This window comes from Physeter macrocephalus, chromosome 21 (assembly GCF_002837175.3).
Source record: "Physeter macrocephalus isolate SW-GA chromosome 21, ASM283717v5, whole genome shotgun sequence".
Taxonomy (NCBI): Eukaryota; Metazoa; Chordata; class Mammalia; order Artiodactyla; family Physeteridae; genus Physeter; species Physeter macrocephalus.
This window is the reverse complement of record NC_041234.1, coordinates 13751724-13779585: the sequence shown is the minus strand read 5'-3', so window position 1 is coordinate 13779585 and position 27862 is coordinate 13751724. Positions and strand designations below refer to the sequence as shown.

General features: G+C 35.4%; 1 protein-coding gene across 1 annotated transcript in view; it reads right to left on the bottom strand.

The window, feature by feature from the left end:
* Positions 1 to 11637: 11637 nt before the first annotated feature.
* The window catches only part of IL1RAPL1 (interleukin 1 receptor accessory protein like 1), a 686991-nt gene continuing 670766 nt past the window's right edge, over positions 11638 to 27862 (bottom strand). Inside the window, exons 11-12 of the mRNA XM_024115248.1 lie at positions 12803 to 12973; positions 11638 to 12356 (exon numbers count right to left, since the gene is read on the bottom strand). Of these exons, the coding sequence (XP_023971016.1) occupies positions 11638 to 12356; positions 12803 to 12973 (890 nt within the window). The remainder of the gene's footprint in view (positions 12357 to 12802; positions 12974 to 27862) is intronic.

Sequence of the window (27862 nt, the reverse complement as noted above, 5' to 3'; positions counted from 1 at the left end):
CAAAAAAGAAGGTACTTCAAGTCATCATATCCTCGCATTTAACCAGTGAAAGAGTAATCTTGAAAGAAAACATTTTACAAACTAGACACATACCCTGTTTATTTTCTCTGTAAAATGCACTCCATAAAGCAAGTCCATTTTTAAACCTTTGCCGATATTATACAAAAATATTCTTACGCAAGTAATAAATTTATCTTTAAACATCCAACTTTTTTGAAATTTAAAGCACACACCAAAAGTTATTATTGTTAATTTTGAGTCTAAACATAGAACACCTTGTGCTTATACAAACTGCTGTTATCATGTGCTCATATACTCTTTACATGGATCTGGCAATATACTCTGCCATTATGCATTAAATTATGTAAAAAAAGGATAATCAGTGCAGAACTTGCCTATTTTTAAACAATGTTCTTTAACCATCCTCATCTATATTTGTTATTTATATAATTTCTTTTTGGAAAAAATTTTAAGGCAAGTGCAATCAAAATTACAAAATCACTATCTCTATTGCTAACATATGCAGCATTCATAGTTAGTGAGTGATCTCCTTCCCTCTTAAAAATGAAAGTACAAAATGCTAAGTATGTTATGCTTGCTACAGTCGATTATGTAGTCTTACCTATTAAGCCGTAGTGAAAATCTTTAGAGATATCAACACAAAAGTATACTTCTTTAAAGATCTTTAAAGACATCAACACAAATGCTACACCAGCAGGAATCTGCTATCCCCTTCCTGTAATTTCTCGTCGCATGTCCAGTTTTCTCATGAAAATACACAGCAAGTTATTCAGATGCCCATTTTGAAGATGACTATGACTACAAGGTCACCTGGTGGCACGGAATACTTAAGGTGCAGTACTCATAAGATCGTCGGTTGTAAATTCACTTAATTCTATTGTGTTTCTATTTCACTTCAGTGATGGCATGGATTCTGTAAAGTAAGAGAAAACTAAAACAAAAAAATCTTATCAGTAACTGTATCTCTAAAGTTAGGCTTTGCTGAAGACACGTTATTTGCTATGGACATAATTTAAATGAAATCTGAAAAAATAAGATATTTCACAGCCCTGGAAAAATAAAAGCAACTAAAATAGGAAACTCATGGTAATAACTTTGGTGCTATCATCGGCTTTTCTTATGATAGTTGCTGAGTGCAACGCCTCCCCCTTTTTTTAATAAATAAATAACTCAGGGCTACCACGTAATGGAAAAAGTAGGACACAGAAACAATCACAGAATTTTTATGGGGAAACAAGAATAAGCTGACTCTCTCCTTTAAGATAAAATGCATGTTCTTAAAGTGAGTTGAACGGAAGCTTGGGTATTTATTTTTAGGCTGTGCCAAAATGATTCACTGGTAATTTCCTGATGGAGTGCATTATCTTGGGAATTCATATAACTGTTTATTTAATGTGGTACATATATTAAGGTTATTTAAATGTAATGCTAGTGTGTGTTTTCGATTAGCGTACACACGCCTTACACATGCACGCACACATGTAGACTAATTTAGCACACTAAATACTTCATGTTGTCAAAGTTGACTGTTTCGAACTGCTGTTGTCCAGAATGCGTTCTGAAAATAAATCCAGCTCAACTGGTATATTGTCTCTTTCAGTTTAGTATAGAAATAAAAAAGGCTTTATTGCACTCAATAAAATTCTACTGTTGAATATTATTTTTTGGATGTTCTAGTGTTATAAAACTCTAGATGGTAAGCGGGCCTACAGTGGCTGTGGAAGTCATTAGCATACGTGTGGGAAAACTTAAACCAATTCTCTAGAAGAAACTCTTTGATTTGGCTAATCCACAAAGCACGTATAAGAATATTTTCTCTTAACTAACAGAAGCCTTGTCCTTGAAATTTGCACTTAGGATGAGCGACATGATTAGTTTGTGAGAATCAGACATCAAATAGGACATTTCTTCTTAAGAAACAGAAGCTAGCAACCTCATCACTGGTACTCATTCCTGGCATAACAAGGAACATAAAGATCAACATTAGCCTAGTAAGACAAATCTATGTGGCTGGAAATATATTGTCAGAATAAGTGATTGGGGTATGAAATAAAGAAATAACTGGTTTGTCACTGTTGTGTAAGTTGTCATTTTTCTGAAATAATGAGAGATGATGCATTTAATGTATCATCCCACATACAGTTAACTAAATTTTGTGGCGCTGGATGAATATAGTCTTGGACTTTACGTCATTCACTAGATACGGTTCCCCAAATTACATGATCATAAACATTTCCTGGAATTCCATTGCTTTGGAGTGTGAGCCAGTAATCTATGCTTTTAACAAATGCTACAAGCGATTTTTATGCTAAAGGACATTTGGAAAAGTCTTCATTAGAGTTCATCTGTGAATGAATTCACTGTTAATGTGAGGAAAAATAATTGTTAATTAAGTCCAAAAAATTTAGTACATTTTATACTGATGTATTTATTTTCACAACCAATATCTTTGGTATCCCTGTGTAATTTTGTCATTTTTCTTCCTTAACAGAAATGGAAGTAACAATAGATCTGTAGTCTCTTAGAAGGAAGGTGTGTTTTTAATTAACACTTAACTATTAGCTTTATTTGTTCCTTCTACGATGGTACAATTACTTTTTTGAAGTCATATATTTCATGACAAAGTTGGTTTTCTTGACTAGTTCTTTTTTTGTCCTTCTTTTCGAGAAATTCTCAAATAAAATATTGTTGTCTATATAGTTCATCTCTTTTCAGGACTTCTTCATTGTGAGTTCTGGTGGACAAACTGGGAGGAATTATTTATAAAGGAAGACCTTTTTATGTCACCTTTTATGGTGACATTCATCTTCTGCAAACTTTAATTTTGTATTCCAAAGAGTAACAGCAGTAGTAATGACAGAAACAATAAATCCTACACGTGTGTTGCTCAAAGAGGCCGGGGATGGGGGGACAGGGGTCCTTGGGCCACCACATTAGAGTCACCTGTGGAGCTTATTAAGTACATAGATTCTGGACCCCACTCCAGTATTATTGGCGTTCAATCTGTATTTCCATTTTTAACAAACTTTCCAGGCAATTGTTCCGGAGTCTAAAATTTGAGACCCATCTGTTTCGCTCCTATAGTTTTCAACTCTGGTTGTCTTATAGAATAACCTGGAGGGCTTATTAAACAAACCAACCGACTAACTACCAATAGGGACAAACTTCAGACTAGTATCATCTGAAATCTGTGGGACTTTAGGAGTTTTTAAACCTTTCCAGGTGATTCTAAGTGCACCTAGGTCTTAGAATTATTACTAGTAGGCCCATTAGAAGGATGCTATGAAAGAACTATCTCACTCCTCACCAAACCTTTACAGCACAGTATCAAACATGCCAAAATCATAATTTCTATGCATACATTATAACATTTAGCAATGAATTTCCCATTTTATTGAGGAAAAGCATGCCGAGACCACTGAAAAAAAGGATTTTCATTCAGAGCCCAGTTTTCCTTTCAAGTTCATAGTTGTGTAAACAGTTTTTTATTGCCAAGGACAATAGAAGAACTGAGATATTTCATTGCTTAATTTAAACCAGCTATTCATTTTCATAATTTTTTAGTTCTGTTTGTCATATACATAGGTTTTTGGCATGTTCTGCTCTCTGATTTTTGGGATATTCTCCTTTTATTGGTTTTGTTTCCCAGAAGGTAGAAATTGGACTGCCTTAGCAGTTTTTCCGTAATCCAGTCATTTGTGAACCATCTTGATGACTTTTGCCATATATCACCTTTCCTAGATTCTTATTTACCTATGTTTTTGTTTAAATCATTTAGTATATATTCTACCAGAAATAGTATCCACAAGATCAAGTTTGATCTACTACTTAAGTTTTTTTTTTTAAATTCTAACACATTTTAAATCAAATACATAAATATTCAAATAAAAACTTGCCTCTGTGTACCATCTCAAATCAACATAACACTGGAATAAAAATCCCTAATTTGGGCAAACAATTGGCTAAATTATTCATCAACTTCAGATACTCTCGATCCTTCGGAACTTCACCCACCCTCCCCCCCACACATCAGTATCACTGGGCATTAAACATTGATTGAAAATATAAGCTTCATCAAGCAATTTGTTTGCATTACTCTTACAGGCCACACATACATGTTAAAAATCCCACAGCAGTGATTAGTTTACTACTATTTTAATTCTCTGACTATTCGCCTCCTTCTATGTTTCTATTTTTCCAGTAAATGTAGATCTGATATCAATTAGGAATCTTCTAGAAATAAGTAAGATGTTCCTTGACTATCAGTCTTTTAACCAGCTGTTAATAATATGAGTGGAATTGAAAGTTCCTGAGAATTTATGTGTGTGTGTGAGGCGCACACATAGTCCCAAATATTCTTCAACTATAGAGTTCTTTCTTGATATTTTTAATAATATGTCAGGTCCTATGAGTCACAGCTTAAAATACAATATAGAAATTATACACTGAGTCATAATCCATATAACATTTTACTTTTTCAGTAGAAGTTATTTTTTCACACTGAAAAATTCTACTGAGGTAGAAATGACTTTGTGAAATTTTAAATATATTAATTACTTTGAAATCCAACCTGAAATAACCTTACAGTATTTAAAAAAATATTACTTTCCATTTTTCATAATGATTTATCTCTGCTTTATCTTTAATAAGTGTTTCTTAAAAGGCTGTCCTAAGACATGAATTTTGCCTAAACAGCCCATTTGTCCTAAAAGGTTTATGGTTGTTCACTTGTTACACTTGTGATGGAAAGATTTACACTATTCCCCTCCCCCCAAATAAATAAATAATATTAATAATTTTATTTATCTTTAACATAAAATGAAAAGTAAGGCCAAAAACATTTCCCTTTAGGAATAACTGTGCACTACAACTAGGTGGAAACAGGGTTAAAAATCATAAAGTGATTAAAGATTTTGGTCACTTTAAAACACTTTAAAATATTACCTGAGGGGACTTGATTTTAAGGTTCTTATGTGAGTAGTACCTTAAAAAGAAAGGAATAAAATACCTGGGGAGCAAGAAGTAAGGAAAAGAAACAGCAAAGAGGATTCACGTGTTATTATTCTTTTCATTTCTGTTCCTGAAAGAATTTTATGAAATAGATGAAGGCAAAATGCAGAATTTAACCTTGAAAAGATCATTAATGTGATAATAATTTTTAAGCGACTGAGTTTGTGATTCAAACTTCTCACAAATCCAGTAGTGAAGAAAAAAAGAGGGATTGTAGTGGACTTGACTTTTTAACAATGTTTTTCTTTTTGTTCACCCAATTGGCCATTTCTTAGATCCCCTTCTCCATAATCATAATAGAAATTAAGTCTAAGAATTATAAGCTTATACAGACATAAACAGAGAGGGAAAGAAAAGTATAACAAGAGTTGTCAAATTAACGAAGGTACTTACAGAGGTTCCAACAACACATTATTTAATTTATTTTCATCTATGATCAGGTAGAAACCAGAAGAAACATTTGTAGCTTAATAAATAATTTAATTTCTTGAATTTCTATGTAACATATAAATTTATTTTTACAGGATATATAGAGAGCATACTCATAGAGAGCAACAGACTTATGAAACGACTGTAAAACACAAATTATAATTCAAGTTTAAAATTTCTCATTTTTACACTTGTATTTGTCTATTTTCCTATTGCTAGTGAAAGGAAAACCAAATATATAATTGTAAGTATTCTAAGAAAAAAAGGAGTGCCTCCATCACCTACACGAGTTACATACATTCTAGATTGTACAAAATCAAAGAGGGTAGGCAAAACTAAAGGGAAACACTAGGGAAAACGCACTTTTTACTGACCGTTGAACATATCTGAGAGTGTCTGAGTTTAAAATTTGACTTGAACACCAGCAGAGGAAAATGACTAAACTCATCTTCCTATCTGGGTTCTCTCAAACTCTGAAAATGTAAAAGTTTTTACAATTCAATAGCAGATTATATGAACATATCTCCACTACTTTGGTCGAAAGAACACACTAAGGATTCTAGCTACCAGGAGCATATGTTGCAAGGAATATGGACAACTGTCCACATATCCTAACAGAAAGATGTCTTCATCCCAGTTGAGAATTAACCTAAAACACTCACATTTGATCTCCCCAAATTTAGTCTCTCATTGACTAGTAAGGATAGATCCGAATTACTTTGCCACATGTTCATGCACTATGTAATATGTAGTTTTACGTTAAATTTTTTTTTTAATGACCAGCATGCCCTTTGAAATTTAACGTTATCTGGACTATGAAGACTGAAATTTACACAACATTAATATTACATGTAAGAGTCTCAAGTTAAATGCAGTTCTTCGGTTTCTATTCATTTAGTAGTGGAGGGAATACAGTGTAATGACTTGCCTTTGTTAGAAAGAGAATTCCTTTCGGGCTGTGGACCCTGGGGGATGCATCAATGAAGGTAGTGAATGGTAGAAAAAACAATAGTGCCTTACTTAACTTTAATGAACGATTCAGAAACATGAGTTTGTCAGGGGACTCAGAGACTAATTAGAGGAACATTTACTAAAGGGAAAAAGGAAACTTTTCTTTTTATGTATCTTATGTGTATATAATGGAGAGATGTTTTGCGTTCTGAGCCTGGAAGGAAGAAATGATACTTGATGGAAAATTAGAGCTGAGTTCCTTCTTTTTAGTCTGGGCATTTTCTATACATGTGACTGAAGTTTGACGAAAACACGTAAGATTAGGATTAGGATTAAGTCATCATCATCATCATCATCCTTCTCTTTACTCAAATTTAGTCAGGTCTTACAGCTCCGTGATAGTATCTTAATTAACATAGCACAAACTTTCATCTTGCTGCCCATAATGAGTAAAAAGTAAAACTTTAAATCACCACCACCTAACTTCAGTTCATTCTCAAAATTCTTCATATTACCCTAAAGTTATATCATAAATCCTGAAACTGGCATAAGAACAGTTGCTGAAAACCAAGTATATAACCAATTCCAAATCTTGGCATAAGAAAACTGGGTCCCTTTGGAAAAACACGTCAAATGGCTGTTTCTTCTAATCCTGCACTAAATTAATTCTTCTTAGTTTTGTTGTAGGAGAATGATTAAATCAACCCATAAAAAAAAGTTTAAAGAAATAAGGCGTCATGCCACATTGCATGATTTCACATCCCCCCACCCCCAAGTATCTTTTGAGTAAATTAAGAAATGAATAAACTATCAAATCTTACTTATTTGGGCATGAATTACTTGTCATCAATCAAAGTTTTTCCTCACTGTAAACCAATCCTCCCACAAAGTTGGGTCATGTTGGAAGAGGAATTGCCTGTTTGTTAAAAGAATAGTCATCCCCTGAATTTTCATGAATAAAGGTAAGGAATAGTAGCCACAACAGTGCCTACAAGACGTGTGGTTTATCTGAATGTCAGTTTCTGAGAATATGCTCTAAATTGAAACATCGATAGTTTTTTAGGTGATGGATGTCTTTTGAGACTAACATCCCAGAAATCAGTTTTGTACACATTCACAATTCTGTCTGAAATGTCAAGTGCTTCGTTATTTCCTTTCATCCTTTTTACAGACTCAAGGTGTCCTTAAACCCAAGTTTAAGGTCTGTTGTTAAGGATAATGCAAATTTAACTGTTGGTTACTGTCTTTGTTCAGAACAATGAAGTGGGAAGGGTTAGTGATAAGGCAAAGAATAGCTCTGCTTCCATTGACAAGCTGCTCCTTTTAGGGAACTCAGTTGCATCATCATCATCTCTTTGTAATGACTGTATATGTTGTTAAAAAAATTCTTCAGCAATAGGGAATATGTAGGGAGGATTTCTAATCCATTTAATAATATTTCACCTCTTTTAATCAACTATAACAATAGTGGGAATAATGACCAAGCAAGTTCAGATCAGGAACAATAAGGGATTTTCCACTTCTGTGTCTATGTATTCTCTTAGTTCCATTCAGTCATTTTACTTGCACAGTATCAATGGTCTCCTCTGAATGTGAATAAGCTTTCTTCTGGGACTAATGATATAAACTTAAACTAAATTAAAATAAGATAGAAATTAAGCACAAGATAAAAAAAATACTTCTTAGAAAAAGGAGAACTAGAGTATCATTCCAGAATCTGAAGATAATTCACAAATGTATGAATTAATGTTTTCCTAAATTTACATAGATGGCATCTGTCAAAAGTTAATGACTATTCTAGGATAAATAAAACTTACTTGGAGTTTAGGGTCGGCTCTCAGTTATTATTTGTTCTTGTCATAAAATGCTAAATAACATTGAAATAAGGAAAAAAGCAGTATTTAGGTATTTAAGTCAATAGGGTTCAAATACATATACTATGAAGAAAGTAATACATGCAAAATGGTTGACTGAACAATCAGGGGTTCATCTATAGAATTATAGTAGGTTCAGGTGTCTGAACTCATTGTGTGTTAGATTTATTTCATAAAATTGATCTTAACTTAAATCAGCTGGCTGCATGAGATACAAATTTCTTCTCTGCCCATAGAAGACCTATGGAATGGATTACAAATTAAATAATCAAAGATTTGAGCACCAGTATAAAGGGTAGGATGCTCATAGGCAGCAAGTAGAGGTTACATTAAAGAACCACGTGGACTTACGAATCCGTAACATGTCACATTGGAGTCTGAGCAGCGAATGATGAAAAACAGGCAATACCAAACAACACACATGTCCAAGTCCAGATGCTGATTATCTCCCTCTGCTTGGCTAACATATTCACACTTTCAACTGCGTTTATACAGCCAGAATATTCTTATCCCCCATAGTCCCCACCAGAAAAAGAGAAGGATGAAACCTAAGCACTAGGGAAAATACATTTTTTTCTCTCTTTATTGTGAATTCTAACATAACTTTTGTTAAACATAGAGCACGTGAACACATGACAGTTTCCTTCATTTGTTTTCACATGGAGCTGATAGAGGAATACTTGGGAGGAATGTTTCTAAAGCCATAGATAGCTTCTTCTTCCATTTATTTTCTAAAAATATGACAAAGCATTAGAGGAAAAAAAAACGTTTTTTAAGTTGTGAGAATATCAAATATTACCCATCAATCCCTGAATCATGCTATTCAAAGTTCTTAAATCTACACTAAAAATAAAACAAAAAATGTACTCCCAATGCAGCTAAATTAACACCTATGGATGCCTAAAATATGACTGTGGTCTGAATACTTCCTCTACATTTATTCCACACTTTCATCGTGCACTTAAAAAAAAATTAAAAAAACAAAGAAATAAACCAGGCCATTGCCATGTTTACAGTTTTCTGAGCACTGGGGGAATCTGGAATCCAGTCCAATGAGGTTCACTGCCACCAGTCCCTGACAGGTGTCCATAGTACAAAGTAAACAATGGCCTTCTTGGATTCTGAAAATAACCCAATGTGCAAAGCTGACCTTAAAGTTTATGTGTCCTTGCAGCTTCAGTTCTGGTTTGTGAAAATGTGACACAGGTCCAAGGGGAGCACGGGAATAAAGAACAGATTGTAGAGAAGGACCGAGGCGAGTTGTCAGGGAAATAAGCATTTTTTTAGCAAATAAAAATCAATGCACATCCTAAAGGTCCTTTACCTTGTCACACAAATATGAGACGTTTGCATTGTTACAAAATTCTTACACTCATCTCTCATACATTTGCAATTCAGTTTTACCCTCCCCAGTGAACTCTACTGAAGTTTACATTTTTGTGTGTGTGGCCAACTCATACCTTAGTATTGTGACCAAAAGTGTAGAATCGTTTTCTCATTATATAGTGGTAGGAATAAGCCAAACATACAATACTCACTACACAAGCCCACAGACGATGGCTGGAATGGAAGTTCCTATAATGAATCACTAAAGTAATGCATGAGTTCTATTATCAGTGTTTTCATCACATTGATTTTTTTTTTTAAAACTAAAAGTTACTTAGGTAATATTTCCCTTTAGCAATTCTGCCCTCTGCAAGTTCCTTTATGATTGATGTTTTATCATTTTCAACATGACTATGTATTAGCTGCTATGTCATTCAAACATAAAACTAAATGGTAAGAGATGAATTTCCTGGGAGCATCAGCTTTCTGTTTCTGACAGATAGAATTATACAGGTAAAGTAAAACTAATTCTTTATACAGTAAAATTAATTATTTTAAATACCTTCTCACCTAATTTAAAAACTATTTTGTGTAAATAATGTTTATTTTGAAAATACTGATTTCTGTTGGTATTCATATGTTTGACCTCCTGAGTGCTTATATAAACACTTTGATATTAATAAGTGTTGCTTATATTCACAAACTGAAACCAAACACTTGATTCTGAATATAGCATTGAAAATTAAATACAGTGAATTAACATTTAAATACAAGGGGACCCCATAATAAGTTTCACAGATTTGCACTGACTCTTTAGAAAATAACATTTTCTATAATACAAGGTGACAAAACATATTTGATGACACATCCTGCCCTTCCCTTTGGTTCGGAAGCCTTCAATGTAAATTTCATTTGACTTGTGTTGATTCACCCTTTTGAGTTAACTTGCCTGGCATTTGCACATAATCTCATTTGTAGAAAATTATAGAGGGAAAAGAGGAAGTAGAATAGTAAACAAAAACAGCCACAAACACATTCATGCCTTTCCAGGAAGTGATCAAATATAGGGCTTGATTTTTTTGTTTTTTTTTTTTTGTCTTTTTGCTTTTTTTTGTTTCTTTTGTTGTGTGTGTGTGTGTGTGTGTGTGTGTGTGTGTGTGTGTGTGTATATATATACACACACATATATATATATTTATATTTATATAAGGGTACATCAACTCAGTTAAAAAACGGAAACAGCACACTCTCCCCCATTTTCCTGCCCTTGATCTTCTCTTCTTAGCACTCTGTAGTGGTCACTGTCAAGTGACTAGCACACTTTTGGGTCTGGAGTGTATTCTGACGAGCAGTGAATTAAATGTTAAGACAGTTAGACGCCCCCCAACCCCTTCTCAGAGTTTACACATCATGCCGCCATTAGAAGGGTAGAGGTGAGGAATGAGGTGGGACAAGGAAGATATTCAGGGCTCTGATTGGCGCGGCCCTCCTATGAACAAGTGTTCTTCTCATCTTTTTTTTTTTTTTCCCCAAATGGCAATGCTGGCATTCGCTGCACTGCTTTCTGAAGGCCCACATGGCCCTGCTGGTCCTAGGCAGAACCCAAGAGAGGATCCGGTGCTCCTTGTCCCATCGGATACATTTGTCCAAGCACCCCAAGGAAATGTTAAAAGCAAAACAAAAATCAAGGAAAGGAAATAAAAACCCATTCTAAAACTAAACTAATGAAGCAAAAAAGGGTTTTCTATCTATACATAAGTCTCTTCTTTAAAAAAAGGTAAATTTACAAATTCCAATGACATATAAAACAAAGTCAAAAAATGTAATGGTAAGAGACATGGTAAAACAGGAAGACACTGATGCTACAAAGAAATCGCAAAAAACATATGTACAAGACCCTGTTTTTCCTCGTGTTCTAGAGATTGTAATGCATGTTTTTAACAGCAGCAGTCGAGGATTTAGTTCCAGGCACTGGACTGCAGACGCCACTCAGACTCCCGGGGACGGGGTGTCCCTTGCTTTTCTGTCACCATATCACACTGGATATACTGGTCTCCCTTGGCAACAGCGGCAGGATGGCACTGTTTGTGTGGGCCTCGTCTGGATTCTGCTCCCTGCTCGATTTTGTCTGTGGCCGCTGACCGTTGACAAGTGTCATAGGGATGTTACAGTAGGTATGCTGATTTCCCATGGAGGTAAGAGGCAGGCTGCCGGTAGGAGGTACGTCGTATTCATAGCTTCGGTAGTAGTGTTTCTGACGCATTTGTGAATGGTAAGTGTTGTGAAAGGTGGATCGGAGATCTGGATGGGCAGTGGCTAGAGCTGTGGAGGTGGCCGCAGCCATGGAAATGGCTGAGACAGTCTGCAGCTCCCCGAAAGGCCCCTGCTCACTAACATCTAAAGCCTGCTCGTGCGTAATGGGTTCTATCCTCTTAAAAGGCATTTCATATTGTAAACGTTTCCAGAACTTAGAGTTCAACTTGTTGCATTTTGGTCCATGCCATTTAATAACGGTCAGGAGCTTGATGGTGTGCTTGAGGGCCTCCACCTCCTGGTAGTTCATAATTCCTCGTAGCTCGCTGCATTCAATTAGTATCACTTTAATTTCTCCAGTCACAAGCATGTTTCGAAGTCTGGTCTCCAGCTCAAAGATGCTCCAGCCCCTTCTGACTACGTAATTTGGGGTCATGACAATAATCAGCCGCTTGCTTTGATCTACACACCTTGCCACATCTTCAATATATGCTACAACAGAGAAAAGGGTTTATCAGAATAAGTAAATTGAACATTCGGTCCAGAAAGCCCCGGTAAATTCTCTTTCACACATTAAATGAGAATTGCTGGTTCTTTTTGCTAGGTAAACCCTTGAGAAGGTGAAAATAGCCAATGATCACTTTGAACAGAGTATGGGGCTTTGTTTCTCTCAAAGATAGAAATGTTTTCCCAGGAACAAATCTCTCATTTGGTTTCTTTAAATGTCAAGGCTTATAACATGAGATGCTTTATAGAATAATAGAAGTAGCTTCCTCCGGGGTATCAACACTTATTTTTCATTTGAACACATAATGCCATTTCTTTCTTGAGAAACTGAAAGATGTAGAAGAACTAAAAGTTTAAATTCTGTCTAAAAATGATGACTACACAGACGGACACAAGAATATGCACACTCTTAAATGAAAACATTAACTTACTTCCAGTTGGGATTAAATCTCTATCTGGTATAAACAACTTATATCCATAATGCTTTTCAAGCATATCAGGTAGGATTTCAAGAGCAAAGCGTTCTTCTTCCCCAGTCTCTTGATTCCACTGGTCAGGATCCACTTTGGTGTATGATAAGTATGCATCATAATCTTTATTATCTGTCAAGAACATTACAGAGTAAAGCTGAAGTCACTACTCTACAAAGAAAACAGTAGGACATGAGAACATTCACCTCATTTCAAAAATATCTCCAAATGTCCCACTTCTGGGATGCCAAAGAAAGAAGTCTTTATTAATTTTCATTAAGAATACAATAATGCCAAGTATCGTGGAATGAATTTGGGGGTATAAAGGAGTCACTATTTTTGTTGTTATTAAGACAGTAGGAGAAAAAGTAATGAAAAGAGCAATGAAATGGTTAACGCTCAACATTTTTGATGCACAGATCATAGAGAATTTTGACAGCCTATAAAAGCCACATAGTTGGATAGTATCTTCTTATTCTACCTAAATGTACATTCACCTAATCAAAGAAAAAACACTGAAACTGGCTTGACTGGCTTGAGGAATGTTTTTTAGGTTGTGTGTGTTGTGCTGATTTTCTTTTGGGGAAAAAATAAAATGAAATTTGGAATAATTAATTTTTCTTTGGGAGCTGGTTCTCGGATTTTAGGACTGAGTTTAGTATGCTGAATTATTATAGAAAAACATATTGTTTTCCTGATCTTCATTTATCTTACATGTAAATTATTGCCCAATTATTTTTCATCATGTTAATCAGCTTGACTATAAGAATCAAAAATTATAATATAAATGAATGAAACTTAGTTCTAAAATTTGATTTCTTTCATCATTCTTCCCCATATTTACATGAGAACTCTTCAAATATTTGATGACTACTATCGTGCATTATTTTTATCTTAATGTAAACATCCCCAAATTCTCATTTGTTGTTTCTTAGAATAAGAAGTCATTTATCTTCTGCATAGTCTCATTCTCCAATTTCCTTTTCAGAGTGTGATATCAGGATTCATAATTCACCTCAATTCTAAATACTATCAGTATGCTGAGCCTATCAATATCAATATGCGTAGGTCTCTTTTGTGCTTCTTTCCTAATGATTGTCATTGTATTACATGATTATTAGATCAAGTTGAATTGAAACAGTCTTAAATTTCAGAACAAAATGAACTGGGCATTTGGTACAGAAAATTTAAAATCTTTGGGGTATAAAACATCAAAGATACGGGGGCATCCATGACTTGCTCTGGATGGCTTTGGGACACTCCTTTTGACTTCAAAGACACTAAAGCTCACTTCTATAACTTGTCAAGGAAAACTCAGAAAACTGTTTACTTCACCTAAAGTTAACACAGGCATGTAAGAAGCTAGCGATTCTACTATAGGATCCCTGGGGAAAAGAACCTTTAGCTATGGAAGATTTTTTTAAAGCACATTTCAGGTGAAAAAAAAAATGTAATCATCCCTATCATGTCATATTTTGGTATTTGGTATTTTCTTTATTCTTCAACCAGGATATAGTTACTTGTACATAGTATAAATAAAATTCAATTTTCACAAAAAATAATTATGTTTGTTATACCATGCCTATGCACACATGCCAGCAGTCTATAGTGGTACCATTTTGTTGCTGTAAATACTTTAGTTGAGTAAGAAATCATAGAAAATAGCACATAATAAAGCTATAGTATTTAACTAAAATGTCCATTTATTAGATAATCACATGCCATATCTATGAGATAAAATCTTCCCCTTTGCAATATGGGTCAGTAGCTTCCAGTCTAGTAGAAGATGTAGACAAGTCAAGAATCTATTTCCAGAGGATAAATGTGTTGCAAAGAGTAGTACAGGGGTCATGGGCCAAAGGCAGGACTCTTTAAGCCAGACTGCAGATTGTAGAATGATTTCATGCATATACTACTTTCTTTCTGGGAGGCTTTCCTCTTCCAGATTTTTACAAAGTATTGTAAAGTGCTGAAGTTTGCTCAGACCTGAGATGTGTAATGACTAGATTCTCATTCTTTGCTTTTTGCCTTCTGTAGGCTTAAAAAATATTTGATAACCAGATCAATATGAACAACAAAAAGAACAGAGCACTTATGACTCAGAAGAGATGTAAACAATGGTCCACCAATACTCGTAAATTCCAGCTGGATATCACTTCTGCTTACATGACACTGTTTCTGGTTCCCCTGCCTCTTCAATGGACATCTCTCTTCCAATCCATAAATACTGTCATTTCTCGAGATGTTTTCTGTGGCCTGTTTCATTTGTCTTGCAGTCTGTTTTCCCTTAAAAATCTCCTTTCCTCCTATGACATCAACAACCACTTCTGTTGTAGATGTCTCTCTAATGTAGATGTCCAATCTTGTCTTCCTTCTTATGAACCTGTAACCTGGACCCCTTAATTTGGATGTTCAGCATGTACCTCACATTTGACATGTTCACAACAAAACAAGCTTCCCATCTCAAGCTTTGTTTTCACATTTTATTTCACTTAAATTTTAGTAACATAACAATCTCACATTTTTAGTCTCCAAACTTCAGAGGCATGTTCCACTTATCTCTTTTCATTACCAATAATCTCACAGCCATTCACTGGTAAAAATCCTTTGGATTCTGTTTCCATCCTAGGTGAGGCCCTACTCTCTTCTCAACTGTTATAATTATATTTTAGTGGGTCTTCCCTCTCCATTTCCTTATTCTTCTGGCCCATTCCACATAGAATCACAAAATTTATTTTTCCAAACCCCACCACTGCTTATGTTTATGGTAGCTTGAAAAATATTTATGGCTATCCGTTGTCAAAAAACCAGCAGCTAACTCTGCAGTTGTTTCCTTTGAATCTGAGTCTGATATCATTGAGTTGAAGGTGATCTCTTTTCCCATGTATTATATTATTGTGCTCACATCTTATCTTCTTTCTTTGACCACAAGATCCTTGACTCAGATATGTGACTAGGGCTTAGTAGATGCTCAAACATGTCTGCTGATGAAATGAATGAATGGCCTCTCATTTGGGCATCACATGACATACCTTATGGCTAGTGTGGAGATTTTCTCAAGATTTGGGCCATTTCCTAGGAGAGATGGCTTTGGTGATACACACTCCAAGCTGCCTGGACTCCTCAAGTAATTACTAGGAGCTACAGGGTCAAAGTTTAGCAAAGTTCCTTTGGAATAATCTTGAACTGTATTTTCTCACTGTGACTCAGTTGAAGACCTCAGAGTCCTTGTAAACTTTTTTGAAAAAGTGGTTTTCATGCTGAAGCATGAACGGCAACAATTTGGAGGACTTGATAAAATACAGACTATTAGGCCCCACCTCCAGAGTTTTCAATTCAGAGCATCTGGAATAGGTCCTTAGAATTTGAATTTATAGCAAACTCTCAGGTGATACTGCTGCTGGTCCAGGGACAATACTTTGAGAAACTCTGCTCTAGGACAGGGTATAGGTACCCAAAGGTCTCAAAGGCATCAAAGAACTGCAGTCAGCTGCCAGGTAATTGATCAAAGTACCACAAAACCTACACACTGCAGCCTCAGCTCCATGATGAGAGGTCTTGATACTTACAGGGCATGTGCTCTAAATAAAATAGCTGAAAATCCACTTTCATCAAAAAGGGGATAAATTCTTACCTAGACTAATATATTCAGTTACTGTATTAAGCTTAAATGAACCTCGGGAATAGGTGCTGTGGTCTCAGTCAGTTTTCTATCTCTTTATGTCATCTGAGTGAATTTATAACATTTAGGCTAATATCTCCCAGATAAAAAGGAGTTGCTCACATGTAGGTTATTCTGGTAATAAGGCCCCTTGCAAGCATCTGCAGCAGCTTCCTCCCTCAAATCAATGGGACACTTGATTGATATCTAATTCCTCTCTTTCCCCAGAGTCTATGTCAGTGCAGTATTGGGCGAGGCATTTATTTACCCACAGAAGCAAACTCCTGACTTGAAAATTATCAGACTGCAAACACCATGCCAGATATCATGCTAAATTCAGCAATGTTTTCTGATTCAAAATCATATGGATTCTAAGGTTTCTTTTTTCCCAGTTACCAGCTGAATCTGAATCTTGGGAAATATCTCTTAGATTTTTTTTTATATCTGTAAGAACATATATTGACTAATCTTAATGTGTATAAGAAACTGAAAAATTGAGATTTTTTATAATCATGGAAAAAACAAAACTATGCTAAGATTTTTAAAGGTAGGACTGTGATCTTTTAAGTTCAACTTAAGTTTATAAACAGCTGAAAACCAGTTAGTCATAACAAGATAGTACAACGATATATTTCTTATTCTGAACTTTATTCTCTAAATTTTATTTTCTGTAACTTAAACCTTCATCTATAATTCTATTGACTACAGAGATGGAAAGCAGTTGATGTACACACCCTCTGTAATAATATTCATAAGCTCTAATATAGTCATTGGTTTACTCTTTCCATGATTTTCAAGAGATTCTGACTGTAATTTCCCACAAAAAAAGAAAAATAGGAATGAAGTCAGCAAGATGGTCAAATAAGATATCCCTTGCATGTATCCTCTCAGCCGCAGTACAGAGCCAGCCCTGCCCACCCAAGGACCCATCCAGTGACCAGATAGAAGCCCTCCCAGAAACCTGGTGGGAGACATACCCATCCACACACCTGGCAATAGGTCCACCGAGTGAAGACCTGATTGTGGATCCTGAAGTGAACACTTGTCCAAGTGCTATACTACTGAACAAGATACTAGAGGCATTCCTCTCCACCCAGAGACCAGACAGGATCCATGTGAACCTGAGCTCCTGCTCACAAGCCTGCCAACCATGAACTTCACTGCAGACCCGGTAACAGACTCAAAACTAGTTCCAGCCCAGAATGATTATGATTCTGGAGGTAATCCCATTGGCCTGGGGAACAGACAGGAGAAAAACTTTACCTGCTAAAGTCAGTGTGTAAAGATTAGAAGAGATGTTTGCGCCTTCAAATGCAGAGACACTAATGCAGGGATACATGGATCACAAAGAATCGGGCAAATATGATATCACCAAAGGAAACTAATAAAGCGCCAGTAACCAAGCCCTAAGAAATGGAGATCTACAACTTGTCCAACAAAGAATTAAAAATAATCATCTTAAAGGAAATCAGTGAAATGCAAAATAACACAGAAAGACAATTTAACAAAATCAGAAAACAATGCATGAACAAAATGAGAATTTTATTAAAGAAACAGAAACCATAAAAAAGAACCAGACAGAAATCCTCAAGCCAGCAACTACTTTGACTGGTGAATTCTACCAAATATTTAAAGAGGAATTAATGCAATCCTCAAACTTTTCCAAGGAAAAATGGAAGAGGAGGGAACACTCTCAAACTCAATTTATGAGGTCAGCATTATCCTGATACCAAAGCCATATAAGGACACTACAGGAAAACTATAAGCCAGTATCCCTAATGAATATAGATACAAAAAAATCTCAACAAAATACTAGCAAACCAAATTCAACTGTACATTAAACAGATAATATAACATGATCAAGTGGGATTTATGGGACTTCCCTGGCAGTCCAGTGGTTAAGACTCCATGCTTACACTGCAGGGGGCATGGGTTCAATCCCTAGCTGGGGAACTATGATTCCACATGCTGTGTGGCATGGGCAAAAAAGAAAGCGGGATTTATTCCTGGGATGCAAGGATGGATCAACATATGCAAATCAATTCCATTTAGAATATCATCAAAAATTATAAAATACTGAAGAATAAATTTAGCCAAAGAGGTGAAAGATCTGTACATTGAAAACTATGACACTGATGAAGAAACTGAAGAAGAAACAAATGGAAAGCTAACCTATGTTCATTAATCAGAATAGTTAATATTGTTAAAATGTCCATACTACCCAAAGCTATGCATAGATTCAATATAATCCCTATCAAAATTCCAATGGCAATTTTAACAGAAATATTAAAAAAATTCTAAAATTCATATGGAATCAAAAAAGACCCTGAATAGCCAAAGCAATATTGAGAGAGAAGAGCCCAGCTGGAGGCATCACACTTCCTGATTGCAGACTATACTACAAAGCTATAGCAATCAAAACAGTATGGTGCTGACATAAAAAGCAGACCAACGGAACAAAATCAAGAGCCCAGAAATAGACCCACATATATGTGGTCAGTTGATATTTGACAAGGGGGCCAAGAATACTCAATGTGGAGAGGATAATCTTTTTAATAAATGGTGTTGGGAAAACTGTCTATCCACCTGCAAAAGAATAAAATTGGGCTCCTATTTTACACCACTCAAAAATTTTAATCTGAAACGGATTAAAGACTTAAATGTAATACTTGAAACCATAAAACTCCTAGGAGAAAACATAAGGAAAAACTCCTTAACATTAGTTTTGGCAACAATTCTTTGACTATGACACAAAAAGCACAAGCAACAAAAGCAAAACTAAACAAGTGTGACTATATCAAACTAAAAAGCTTCTGCACAGCAAAAGAAACAATCAATCAATAAAAAGGCAAGTTACAGAATGGGAGAAAATATTTGCACACCATATATTAGATAAGGGGAGGGTTAATATCTAAAATATATAAGGAACTCATACAACTCAATAGCAAAAAGACATGTAGGACATACAATGGCCAAAAGGTGTATAAAAAGATGTTCAACATCACTAATCATCAAGAAATGCAAATCAAAACCACAATGAGACCTCATCTCACTTCTTAGGATGGCTATTATCAAAAAGACAAGGTAACAACTGCTGGCAAGGATGTAGAGAAAAGGGAACCCTTCTGTCCTGTTGGTGGGGATGTAAGTTGGTGCAGCCACTATGTAAAACAGCATGGAGATTCCTCATAAAATTAAAAATAGAAGTACCATATGATCCAGCAATCCCACTTCTGGGTATATATCCAAAGGAAACGAAACCACTCTCTCAAAGAGATATCTGTACCCGTGTTCACTGCAGAATTATTCACAATAGCCAAGACATGGAAACCACCTAAGTGTCCATCAACAGATGAATGGATAAAGAAAGTGTGTATATATGTGTGTGTATGTGTATACGTATATATATACATACACACATATATACACACACAGTAGAATATTATTTAGTAGAATATTATTCAGCCATAAAAAGGAAGGAAACCTTCTATTTTATTTAGATGGACCTTGAGGTCATTATGCTTAAGTGAAACAAGTCAGACAGAGAAAGACAAATACTGCATGATCTCACAATGTGGAGTTGAAAAAGCTGAATTCATAGAAACAGAGAGTAGAATGGTGGTTGTCAAGGGCTGGGGGCAGGGGAAAGGGGGAGATGTTGGTCAAAGTAAATAAACTTCCTGCTATAATAAAAATAATTTCTAGGGATACATACACAGCTTGGTGAATATGGTTAACAATACTGTATTATATACTTGAGAGTTGCAGAGAATAGATCTTAAATGTTCTCACTACAAAAAGAAATAGTTATGGGAGGTGATGGATATGTTAAGTAACATTATTGTGGCAATCATTTCACAATATATATGTGTATCAAATCGTCACAGTGTATACCTTAAACTTACACAATGTTATATGTCATTTATATCTGAATAAAGCTGGGGGGAGAAAGAAAAACAAACAAACCAAAAACACCAAACCTAACCAATTAATTAGTTGCTTTGTTACTTAAAGTCAAACAATTAGTCTAGTAGAATTTTCTCCTTCAATTTACCGAATGAACTACTATGTTTTATAAAAAGATATATTTGAGAGGGAAAACGTTTGGACTCTGGAGAGTTAAGAAATAAAAATATGAATTAAAAATATTATTAAGAAATCTTGAAGAGAGAAGGAAAATATAGAACGGTGTATCAGGAATAAAAAAAAAAGGTGGTTGGAAAAATGATAAATAAATATTTTCCTCTTTGACATATGAGAGGATATTAGTCAATTCTCTTTAAAAGGATTGAGAAGCCAAAGGATCCATGGAATTTTTAGAACAATAGAGCTTTTAAGAAAATGTAGACTGAAGACTCCCTTATCAAGATGAAGGTGGTGGCTATAGGAAAGAGATTTACTGACAATATAAAAGGCTTGGGATTGACATTCACGTCTTTGGGAGTTTTTAACCTTTAAACGCCTATTGAATAGTTGTCAGATGTTACTGGCAGGTGGCCACTTCTTTTTTTAAATTTACTTTCAAATATTGATAAGTCACATATGTGAAATTGACTAGTGACAGAGGCCATTATTCAGCAAATGGATTACCAAAAGGAGACACGGGTAGGGCCCAATGATGAACTGTGTATTTCATTTTAAAAGGTGATTTTCTATGTTTGCATGTAGTATATTAGCACAGAATTATGTGATCATTAAAAACTAGCATTGACATAATTTGAATAAATAAGAGTTTTTAAAAAATTAAGTCATTTCTTTCTTGTATTTCAGATTTGCCTTCATATGTTTTTTTATATTTCCAACTAATAATTTTTCAGTTAAAAACTCTGCAGAAATAGGTGATAGATTTTTGAATAAAAAAGCATTAAGCATATATTAATATTTTGATTTTGTGATTACTGAATGTCATTGTTTTAATAAATTCCACTTTTCATGTCAATTCAGCCACGGCACCATCTGACAATTATACTCTAAAATAAAGCTGATTGAGTTTTACACTTTGAAAATTTAACGATATTGTTCTAGTTTACATGTTTTACTACTGGGTACTTTTCTGGACTATTTGAATCCATAGGACCTCAAATACTGAAATGTGTCACTAATTAAAATATGTATGGTGTGATATAGTGAAGAAAAAAAAAAGCCGCTGAGCTCAAATCCTGACTGCCATTAATTTTTATTTTGCTCATTTGAGACTTCGTTTCCTGATCTATAAAACAGCAGCTCCCTAAAGAATATGTCTAGGATTCAGTGAGTCCCCACCATATAGTAAAATTCTTGGCCCAAAGCAGGCATTCAGTAGATATTAGCTTCCTTCCCTTGCATCCTTAACAGGAAAGCGGGCAGCATAGATGGTAGAAGTCTTAATTAAGAGGGTAAGAGTTAGCAGAGTGCTATAGGGAGCACGAGATTTGGGGTAAGAAGGCTTGATTCCTACTACATAACAGCTTACAATTTGGTGCAAGTTGTACACCAAAATCAACTATAGGTTTTTCCTTCTGGAACTCAAAAACACATTCGAGATAGTTCACGTGTAGGCAAATTATCTAATCACCACCACCAAAAAATACCCTAAAACAAACGAAAAACCAGATAGCGTTTCTAAATGATTTTACAGAAGCACTGTGTTTGACTGATAGACATGAGGACAGTAATTCCTGAAACTATTAACAGTAACCTTACAATTGAAGAAGAAAGGAAAATAAATTCTATGACCTAAGATTGCATAGATACCAATTTATTTCATATGCTTGAAATGGAACAGTTCTTCACATTTTCCAGGGTCAGCGGGTGAAGATTACAAAAGATTGCTCTAACTCATTTTGTCCAATACCTGTAATAGCTCCCAAAGTAGAACTAGGAGAGATCTCTTTCTTCATCTTTTAAATAAACTAGTGATTATAGTGTTCTTATAAGCTTGCCCTGCCATATGAATAAGCACATCCCTCAAACCCCATACATGGGGGATAAAAACAAAACCAAAACAGTTTGCACTCTGAGACAAACAAACATAAAGTAGATTCACCGTGCCTAGCACTAGATCTTCCCCACAAAATGGAGTCTTAAGCCTGTTCCCATAAGTTACTCCCTAATGAAAATTTATGCAGTACCTTACGGATATCTACCAATATAATCATCAATGTAAGAGAGCTACTGTTTGCTGTTTTCTTTTATTAATAGACTACCCATAACATTATAACCTTGTTTTTTCTTTAAATATTTGTTATATTTTTTATTTGTAGAGCCAATTCTAAAGTCTAGACATCCTTGCAAAATTTTGGAATAATTCTTTTCTTCATGACTTTGTCTCTGAGCGTTCTGCTCCCATAAATAAATAAACATGATAAGGAATCTTGAATTCATAATGCTCTACAAGTTGTAAGCATTCACTAGTAAGTGCTCATTACTCAAAGTGAAAAGGGCTGCAAAAATGATGTGCCTGAAGTACCATTTTAGTAAAGATGAAGGAGAAAATAACTAGACCTTGGGATTATGAGGGGAATCTTTGTAAGTTAGGGGGAAATATGAATTGTATATGAGAGACAGAAAGAGAAGGGAGGGAGAAGAGACAGGAAAGAAGGAAGGAAGGAAGGAAGACAGGAAGGAAGGAAGGAAGAAAGGACTACCTTTATACAAGCATCTAAACAAAAGTGGAAGGGAAACCCCAGTCAGAGGCATGGAGGGGCAAATGATTCTGGTTGTTGTGATAACTGTATTTTTTTTTGGTAATTATTCCAGCAAAGATGGTGGGATATTATGTTAGTGTATGTTCAGCTCTAGAGACAGTAGGTTGCCTTTATGAGGATGGTCAGCTAGCATTTAATTAGAATAAGGCAACACTCTAGAGCCACTACAAACACTTCAACTATCTTTATTTCTGATCAAAAGTAGATGCTTCATTAATTAGCACAATGGATGTTAGAAATAAAGTTTCATTGCTAAAATTAGTGGCTTTTTACTAAGTATAGTAGATCTTGGAAATGGACCCTCCATGTTGAAATCAGTGCTACTCAAGACGTATGCAAAGGAAATAACAAATAAAACGAAAAGACAACCTACAGAATGGGAGAAAATATTTGCAAATGATGTAGCCGACAAGGAATTAATTTCCAAAATATACAAACAGCTCATAGAGCCCATTACCAAAAAAACAACCCAATCAAAAAATGGGCAGAAGATGTAAATAGACATTTCTTCAAAGAAGACATGCAGATGGCCAAAAGGCACATGAAAAAGTGCTCAACATCACTAATTATTAGAGAAATGCAAACCAAAACTACGAGGTAGCACCTCCCATCTGTGAGAATGGCCATCATTACATACTCTACAAATAATAAATGCTAGAGAGGGTGTGGAGAAAAAGGAACCCTCCTACACTGTTGGTGGGAATGTAGTACAGCTATATAGAGAACACTATGGAGGTTCTTTAAAAAACTAAAAATAGAGTTGCCATATAATCCAGCAATCCCACTCCTGGGCATATAACCAGATAAAACTCGAATTCAAAAAGATACATGCACCCCAATGTTCATTGCAGCACTATTTACAATAGCCAAGACATGGAAGCAACCTAAATGTCCAATGACAGATAAATGGAAAAGGAAGATGTGGCATACACACACACACACACACACACACACACACACACAGTGGAATATTACTCAGCCATAAAAAGAACGAAATAATGCCATTTGCAGCAACATGGAAGGACCTAGAGATTAGCATACTAAATGAAGTAAGATAGAAAAAGACAAATATCATATGATACCGCTTATATGTGGAATCTACAAAAAATGATACAAATGAACTTAATTACAAAACAGAAATAGAGCCACAGACACAGAAAACAAACTTATGGTTACCAAAGAGTAAAGAGGGGGAGGAATAAATTAGGAGTTTGGGATTTACATATACACACTACTATGTATAAAATAAATAAACAACACGGATTTACTATATAGCACAGGGAACTATGTTCAATATTTTGTAATAACCTATAAGGGAAAAGAATCTGAAAAAGAATTTTATTTATTTATTTATTTATAACGGAATCATTTTGCTGTATACCTGAAACTAACACAACATTGTAAATCAACTATTCTTCAATTACAAAAAGACATATGGATAACATAACATCATTTAGAGACACATCCGACCCCTCAAGTATCTAGTGGGGTCAGTGGCCTGCCTCCTTAGGGAAACTGTTCCAGGCTTGATTCCAAATGGTCCTGTGTCCTGATGAAGAATATTTTTTTTCATAAATTCAAATTTATTTCAGAAAGAATGTAAAAAGTTACATGTAATAGAAAAGATGGTAAATATTAGAGAAAATTTTGAAAATATAAGTATAAACATCTCAAATCATAACACCCTACAATGCTGTTTTCATGTTTAAATATTACCTTTCAGTTCTTATCTACATGGAGACATAGGTATGTGCAAAGCTGATGATCATAGTATACAAATCTTTTTGTTTTCTGCTTTTCATTTAATAGCATGACATTTTTCTGTATCACTACCCAGTTAATGAACAATATTCTTAGGTATCTTTAGATGGTTAGCCTAATCTTGCCACTGGCATTGTCACATTTGCCTCAAGGGCAAGGTTTTTTGCAAGGTTTTTTGGGAACTCACACACAGACACACACACACACACACACACACACACACTCACATGACACAGAGTTGGGACTTCTTCAAGTTTATAGGATAGGTTAAATGATTGTTTATTAACAAATGTATATGCAGCAGAATTTGTCCAAATTTTCTTTCACTATTTTGTGGAATCAAGATGGTAGAGGAGTAAGTTACCTTCTCCTACCCCTAACCATTATGGTTACATCATTTACTCAAAGGGACCTGAGAATTATGTGTAACTGCACTGTCTTGGTCCATTCTCAATAGCTGTGCTTGTCCAAAGACCAGCAACTCGTTTTAACTGGAACTATGCATGATCAGATTCCATGGGGGTGGCCAGGCTATAAATGTAAGTTGGGTCACCCTGTTACAGCAGTTGCTTTCCTAGCTAAGAAAACTTTCTGCTCTAGCAGGCAACATAGAGGCATGCTCTTTTTTTTTTTTTTTTTTTCAGAGTCACAGTAAATTTGTACTTAGAAAGAGAAGTCTGGCCGAGTGTGGAGGATCAAATGGAGGGGAACAGAAAAAGGCTAAGAAGGTGGTGTAGGAGGTTTGCACAAGGCATTTGCAATGAAGACTGGGGGAATAGTCTATTTTCAAGAGGTACAATTAACTGACCATGATAACTAATTGGAAATGGCAGATGAGGAGGAAGTGAAGCAAATGAAGTAGAGGATGATACAAAGAACTGAGACGTAAAATGGAGGATGATAAGAAATGAGTGGTGGGGGGTGCGTGACTCAAAAGCTGGGGTTGGGACCTATCATAGTGGAGAAAACCAACAGGTTAGCAGATTTTCAGAGTCACAGTAAATTTGTACTTAGAAAGAGAAGTCTGGCCGAGTGTGGAGGATCAAATGGAGGGGAACAGAAAAAGGCTAAGAAGGTGGTGTAGGAGGTTTGCACAAGGCATTTGCAATGAAGACTGGGGGAATAGTCTATTTTCAAGAGGTACAATTAACTGACCATGATAACTAATTGGAAATGGCAGATGAGGAGGAAGTGAAGCAAATGAAGTAGAGGATGATACAAAGAACTGAGACGTAAAATGGAGGATGATAAGAAATGAGTGGTGGGGGGTGCGTGACTCAAAAGCTGGGGTTGGGACCTATCATAGTGGAGAAAACCAACAGGTTAGCAGAGAAAACAATGATAATAAAACAAGAGAACTGGGAGAAGGACATTTAGATTTAGAAGTCATCTGTACACAAATGCCAGTGTAGACAGGGTTGTACATGTGATCCAAAAAGGAGGTGCTGCAGAATTAGAAGAGAAGTGCTAAGGCCTGAGTCTAGGGGAAACAATAAAATGTAAGGCTGTGTAGAGGGGAGCAAGGAGTGATGTGAACAAACTAAGAGAGCAAAGCATCAATATGTTCCATCTTGGAAAAACAGAATCCTTTTGATATAGAACTGATACAGTCAGATACAGTCAGGTAACGCCTATTGCAATGACTTGAAAGGAACTGACTAAATGTGTCTAGATGCCAAATAGTCCATCTCCTAGTCTGATACAGTGATGGAAATTTGGGGGATTTGGAGTCATTTAGACCTGGGTTTGAACTCTGTCTTCCTGGTTGTATAACTCTCTATCAATAAAATAGTCAACACAGCCCTTGTCATTTAATACATATTCAATAAATAGTGAATCTGTTACTATCAATCACCATAGTTCTGACATTACTTCAAAATATGAGGTGAACCTTCTTTCCCTCTTTTTCTTCACGCTCTTTGCCTTTCATTCTAAGAGCACTTTATGTATTCCCTTTTCAGGGGAGATAACATGGTAGCCAAGAATAAAGAAGACCAATCAACTTTGACTTTCAAATTACAGGTTCTGAAGCCAAGTCAAGAATATGAAAAGTTTGGGGTCTCTTAACAATCACCTCTTCTTTGGAAAAAGAAAGGACTTGCGGGAGAGCTAGGAAGAATGGGGATTTGATGATGTCAGAGAAATTTTTCAACAATGGAAGAGTAGATATTTATTCAACCATAATAGCGTGTGCAGAAGGATCTAAGGGGATGAGACTAAGGTTTAGAGGCAACTAAACTCGTCAGAATCTTCTATCATTCAGAACACGACAAAAAATTATACTGGAAATTGATAGTTTCGGTGAAATCATTCATATCATTCAGAACACAAAATATGTTCAAAATAGATAACGTGAGACTTGTTTAGGTAATCTGCTTTTTCAAATATCTTCTACTATGCTAACTGTGCAAGCAACAGCAGATATTTAGGTTTTATTGAACACACCAAAGTTTTAAAAAGCTAAAAACAATAGGGGCTCAGTGTTCAATAAAATAAAGGCTTTGTAAATAGACCTATATTCAAAACCCATCTTGGCCACTTACAATAATACTAGTGTTATCTTCTTTAGTAAGTTATTTAACCACTGGGAGCCTCAGTTCCTTTATCAGTAAAATGGAGATTATAACATTTACCTTAGATTTTTTTTTTGAGGCTTAGCAAAAATGATTTTAAGAATGTCTAGCACTTTGCTTGATTCTCATTCAACAACGACTCTGACACCGGCAATTTTCTCATATCTCTTTGAAGCAGTACTGAACAATTTAATAATTTGTATGAACAGGCAAGAAAAGTTAGAAACAAAGAATAAATAGGCTAATCAGCACTTTAAAATGAAAAAAAAAAAAAAAAAAACCAACATGGGCTTCCCTGGTGGCGCAGTGGTTGCGCGTCCGCCTGCCGATGCAGGGGAAC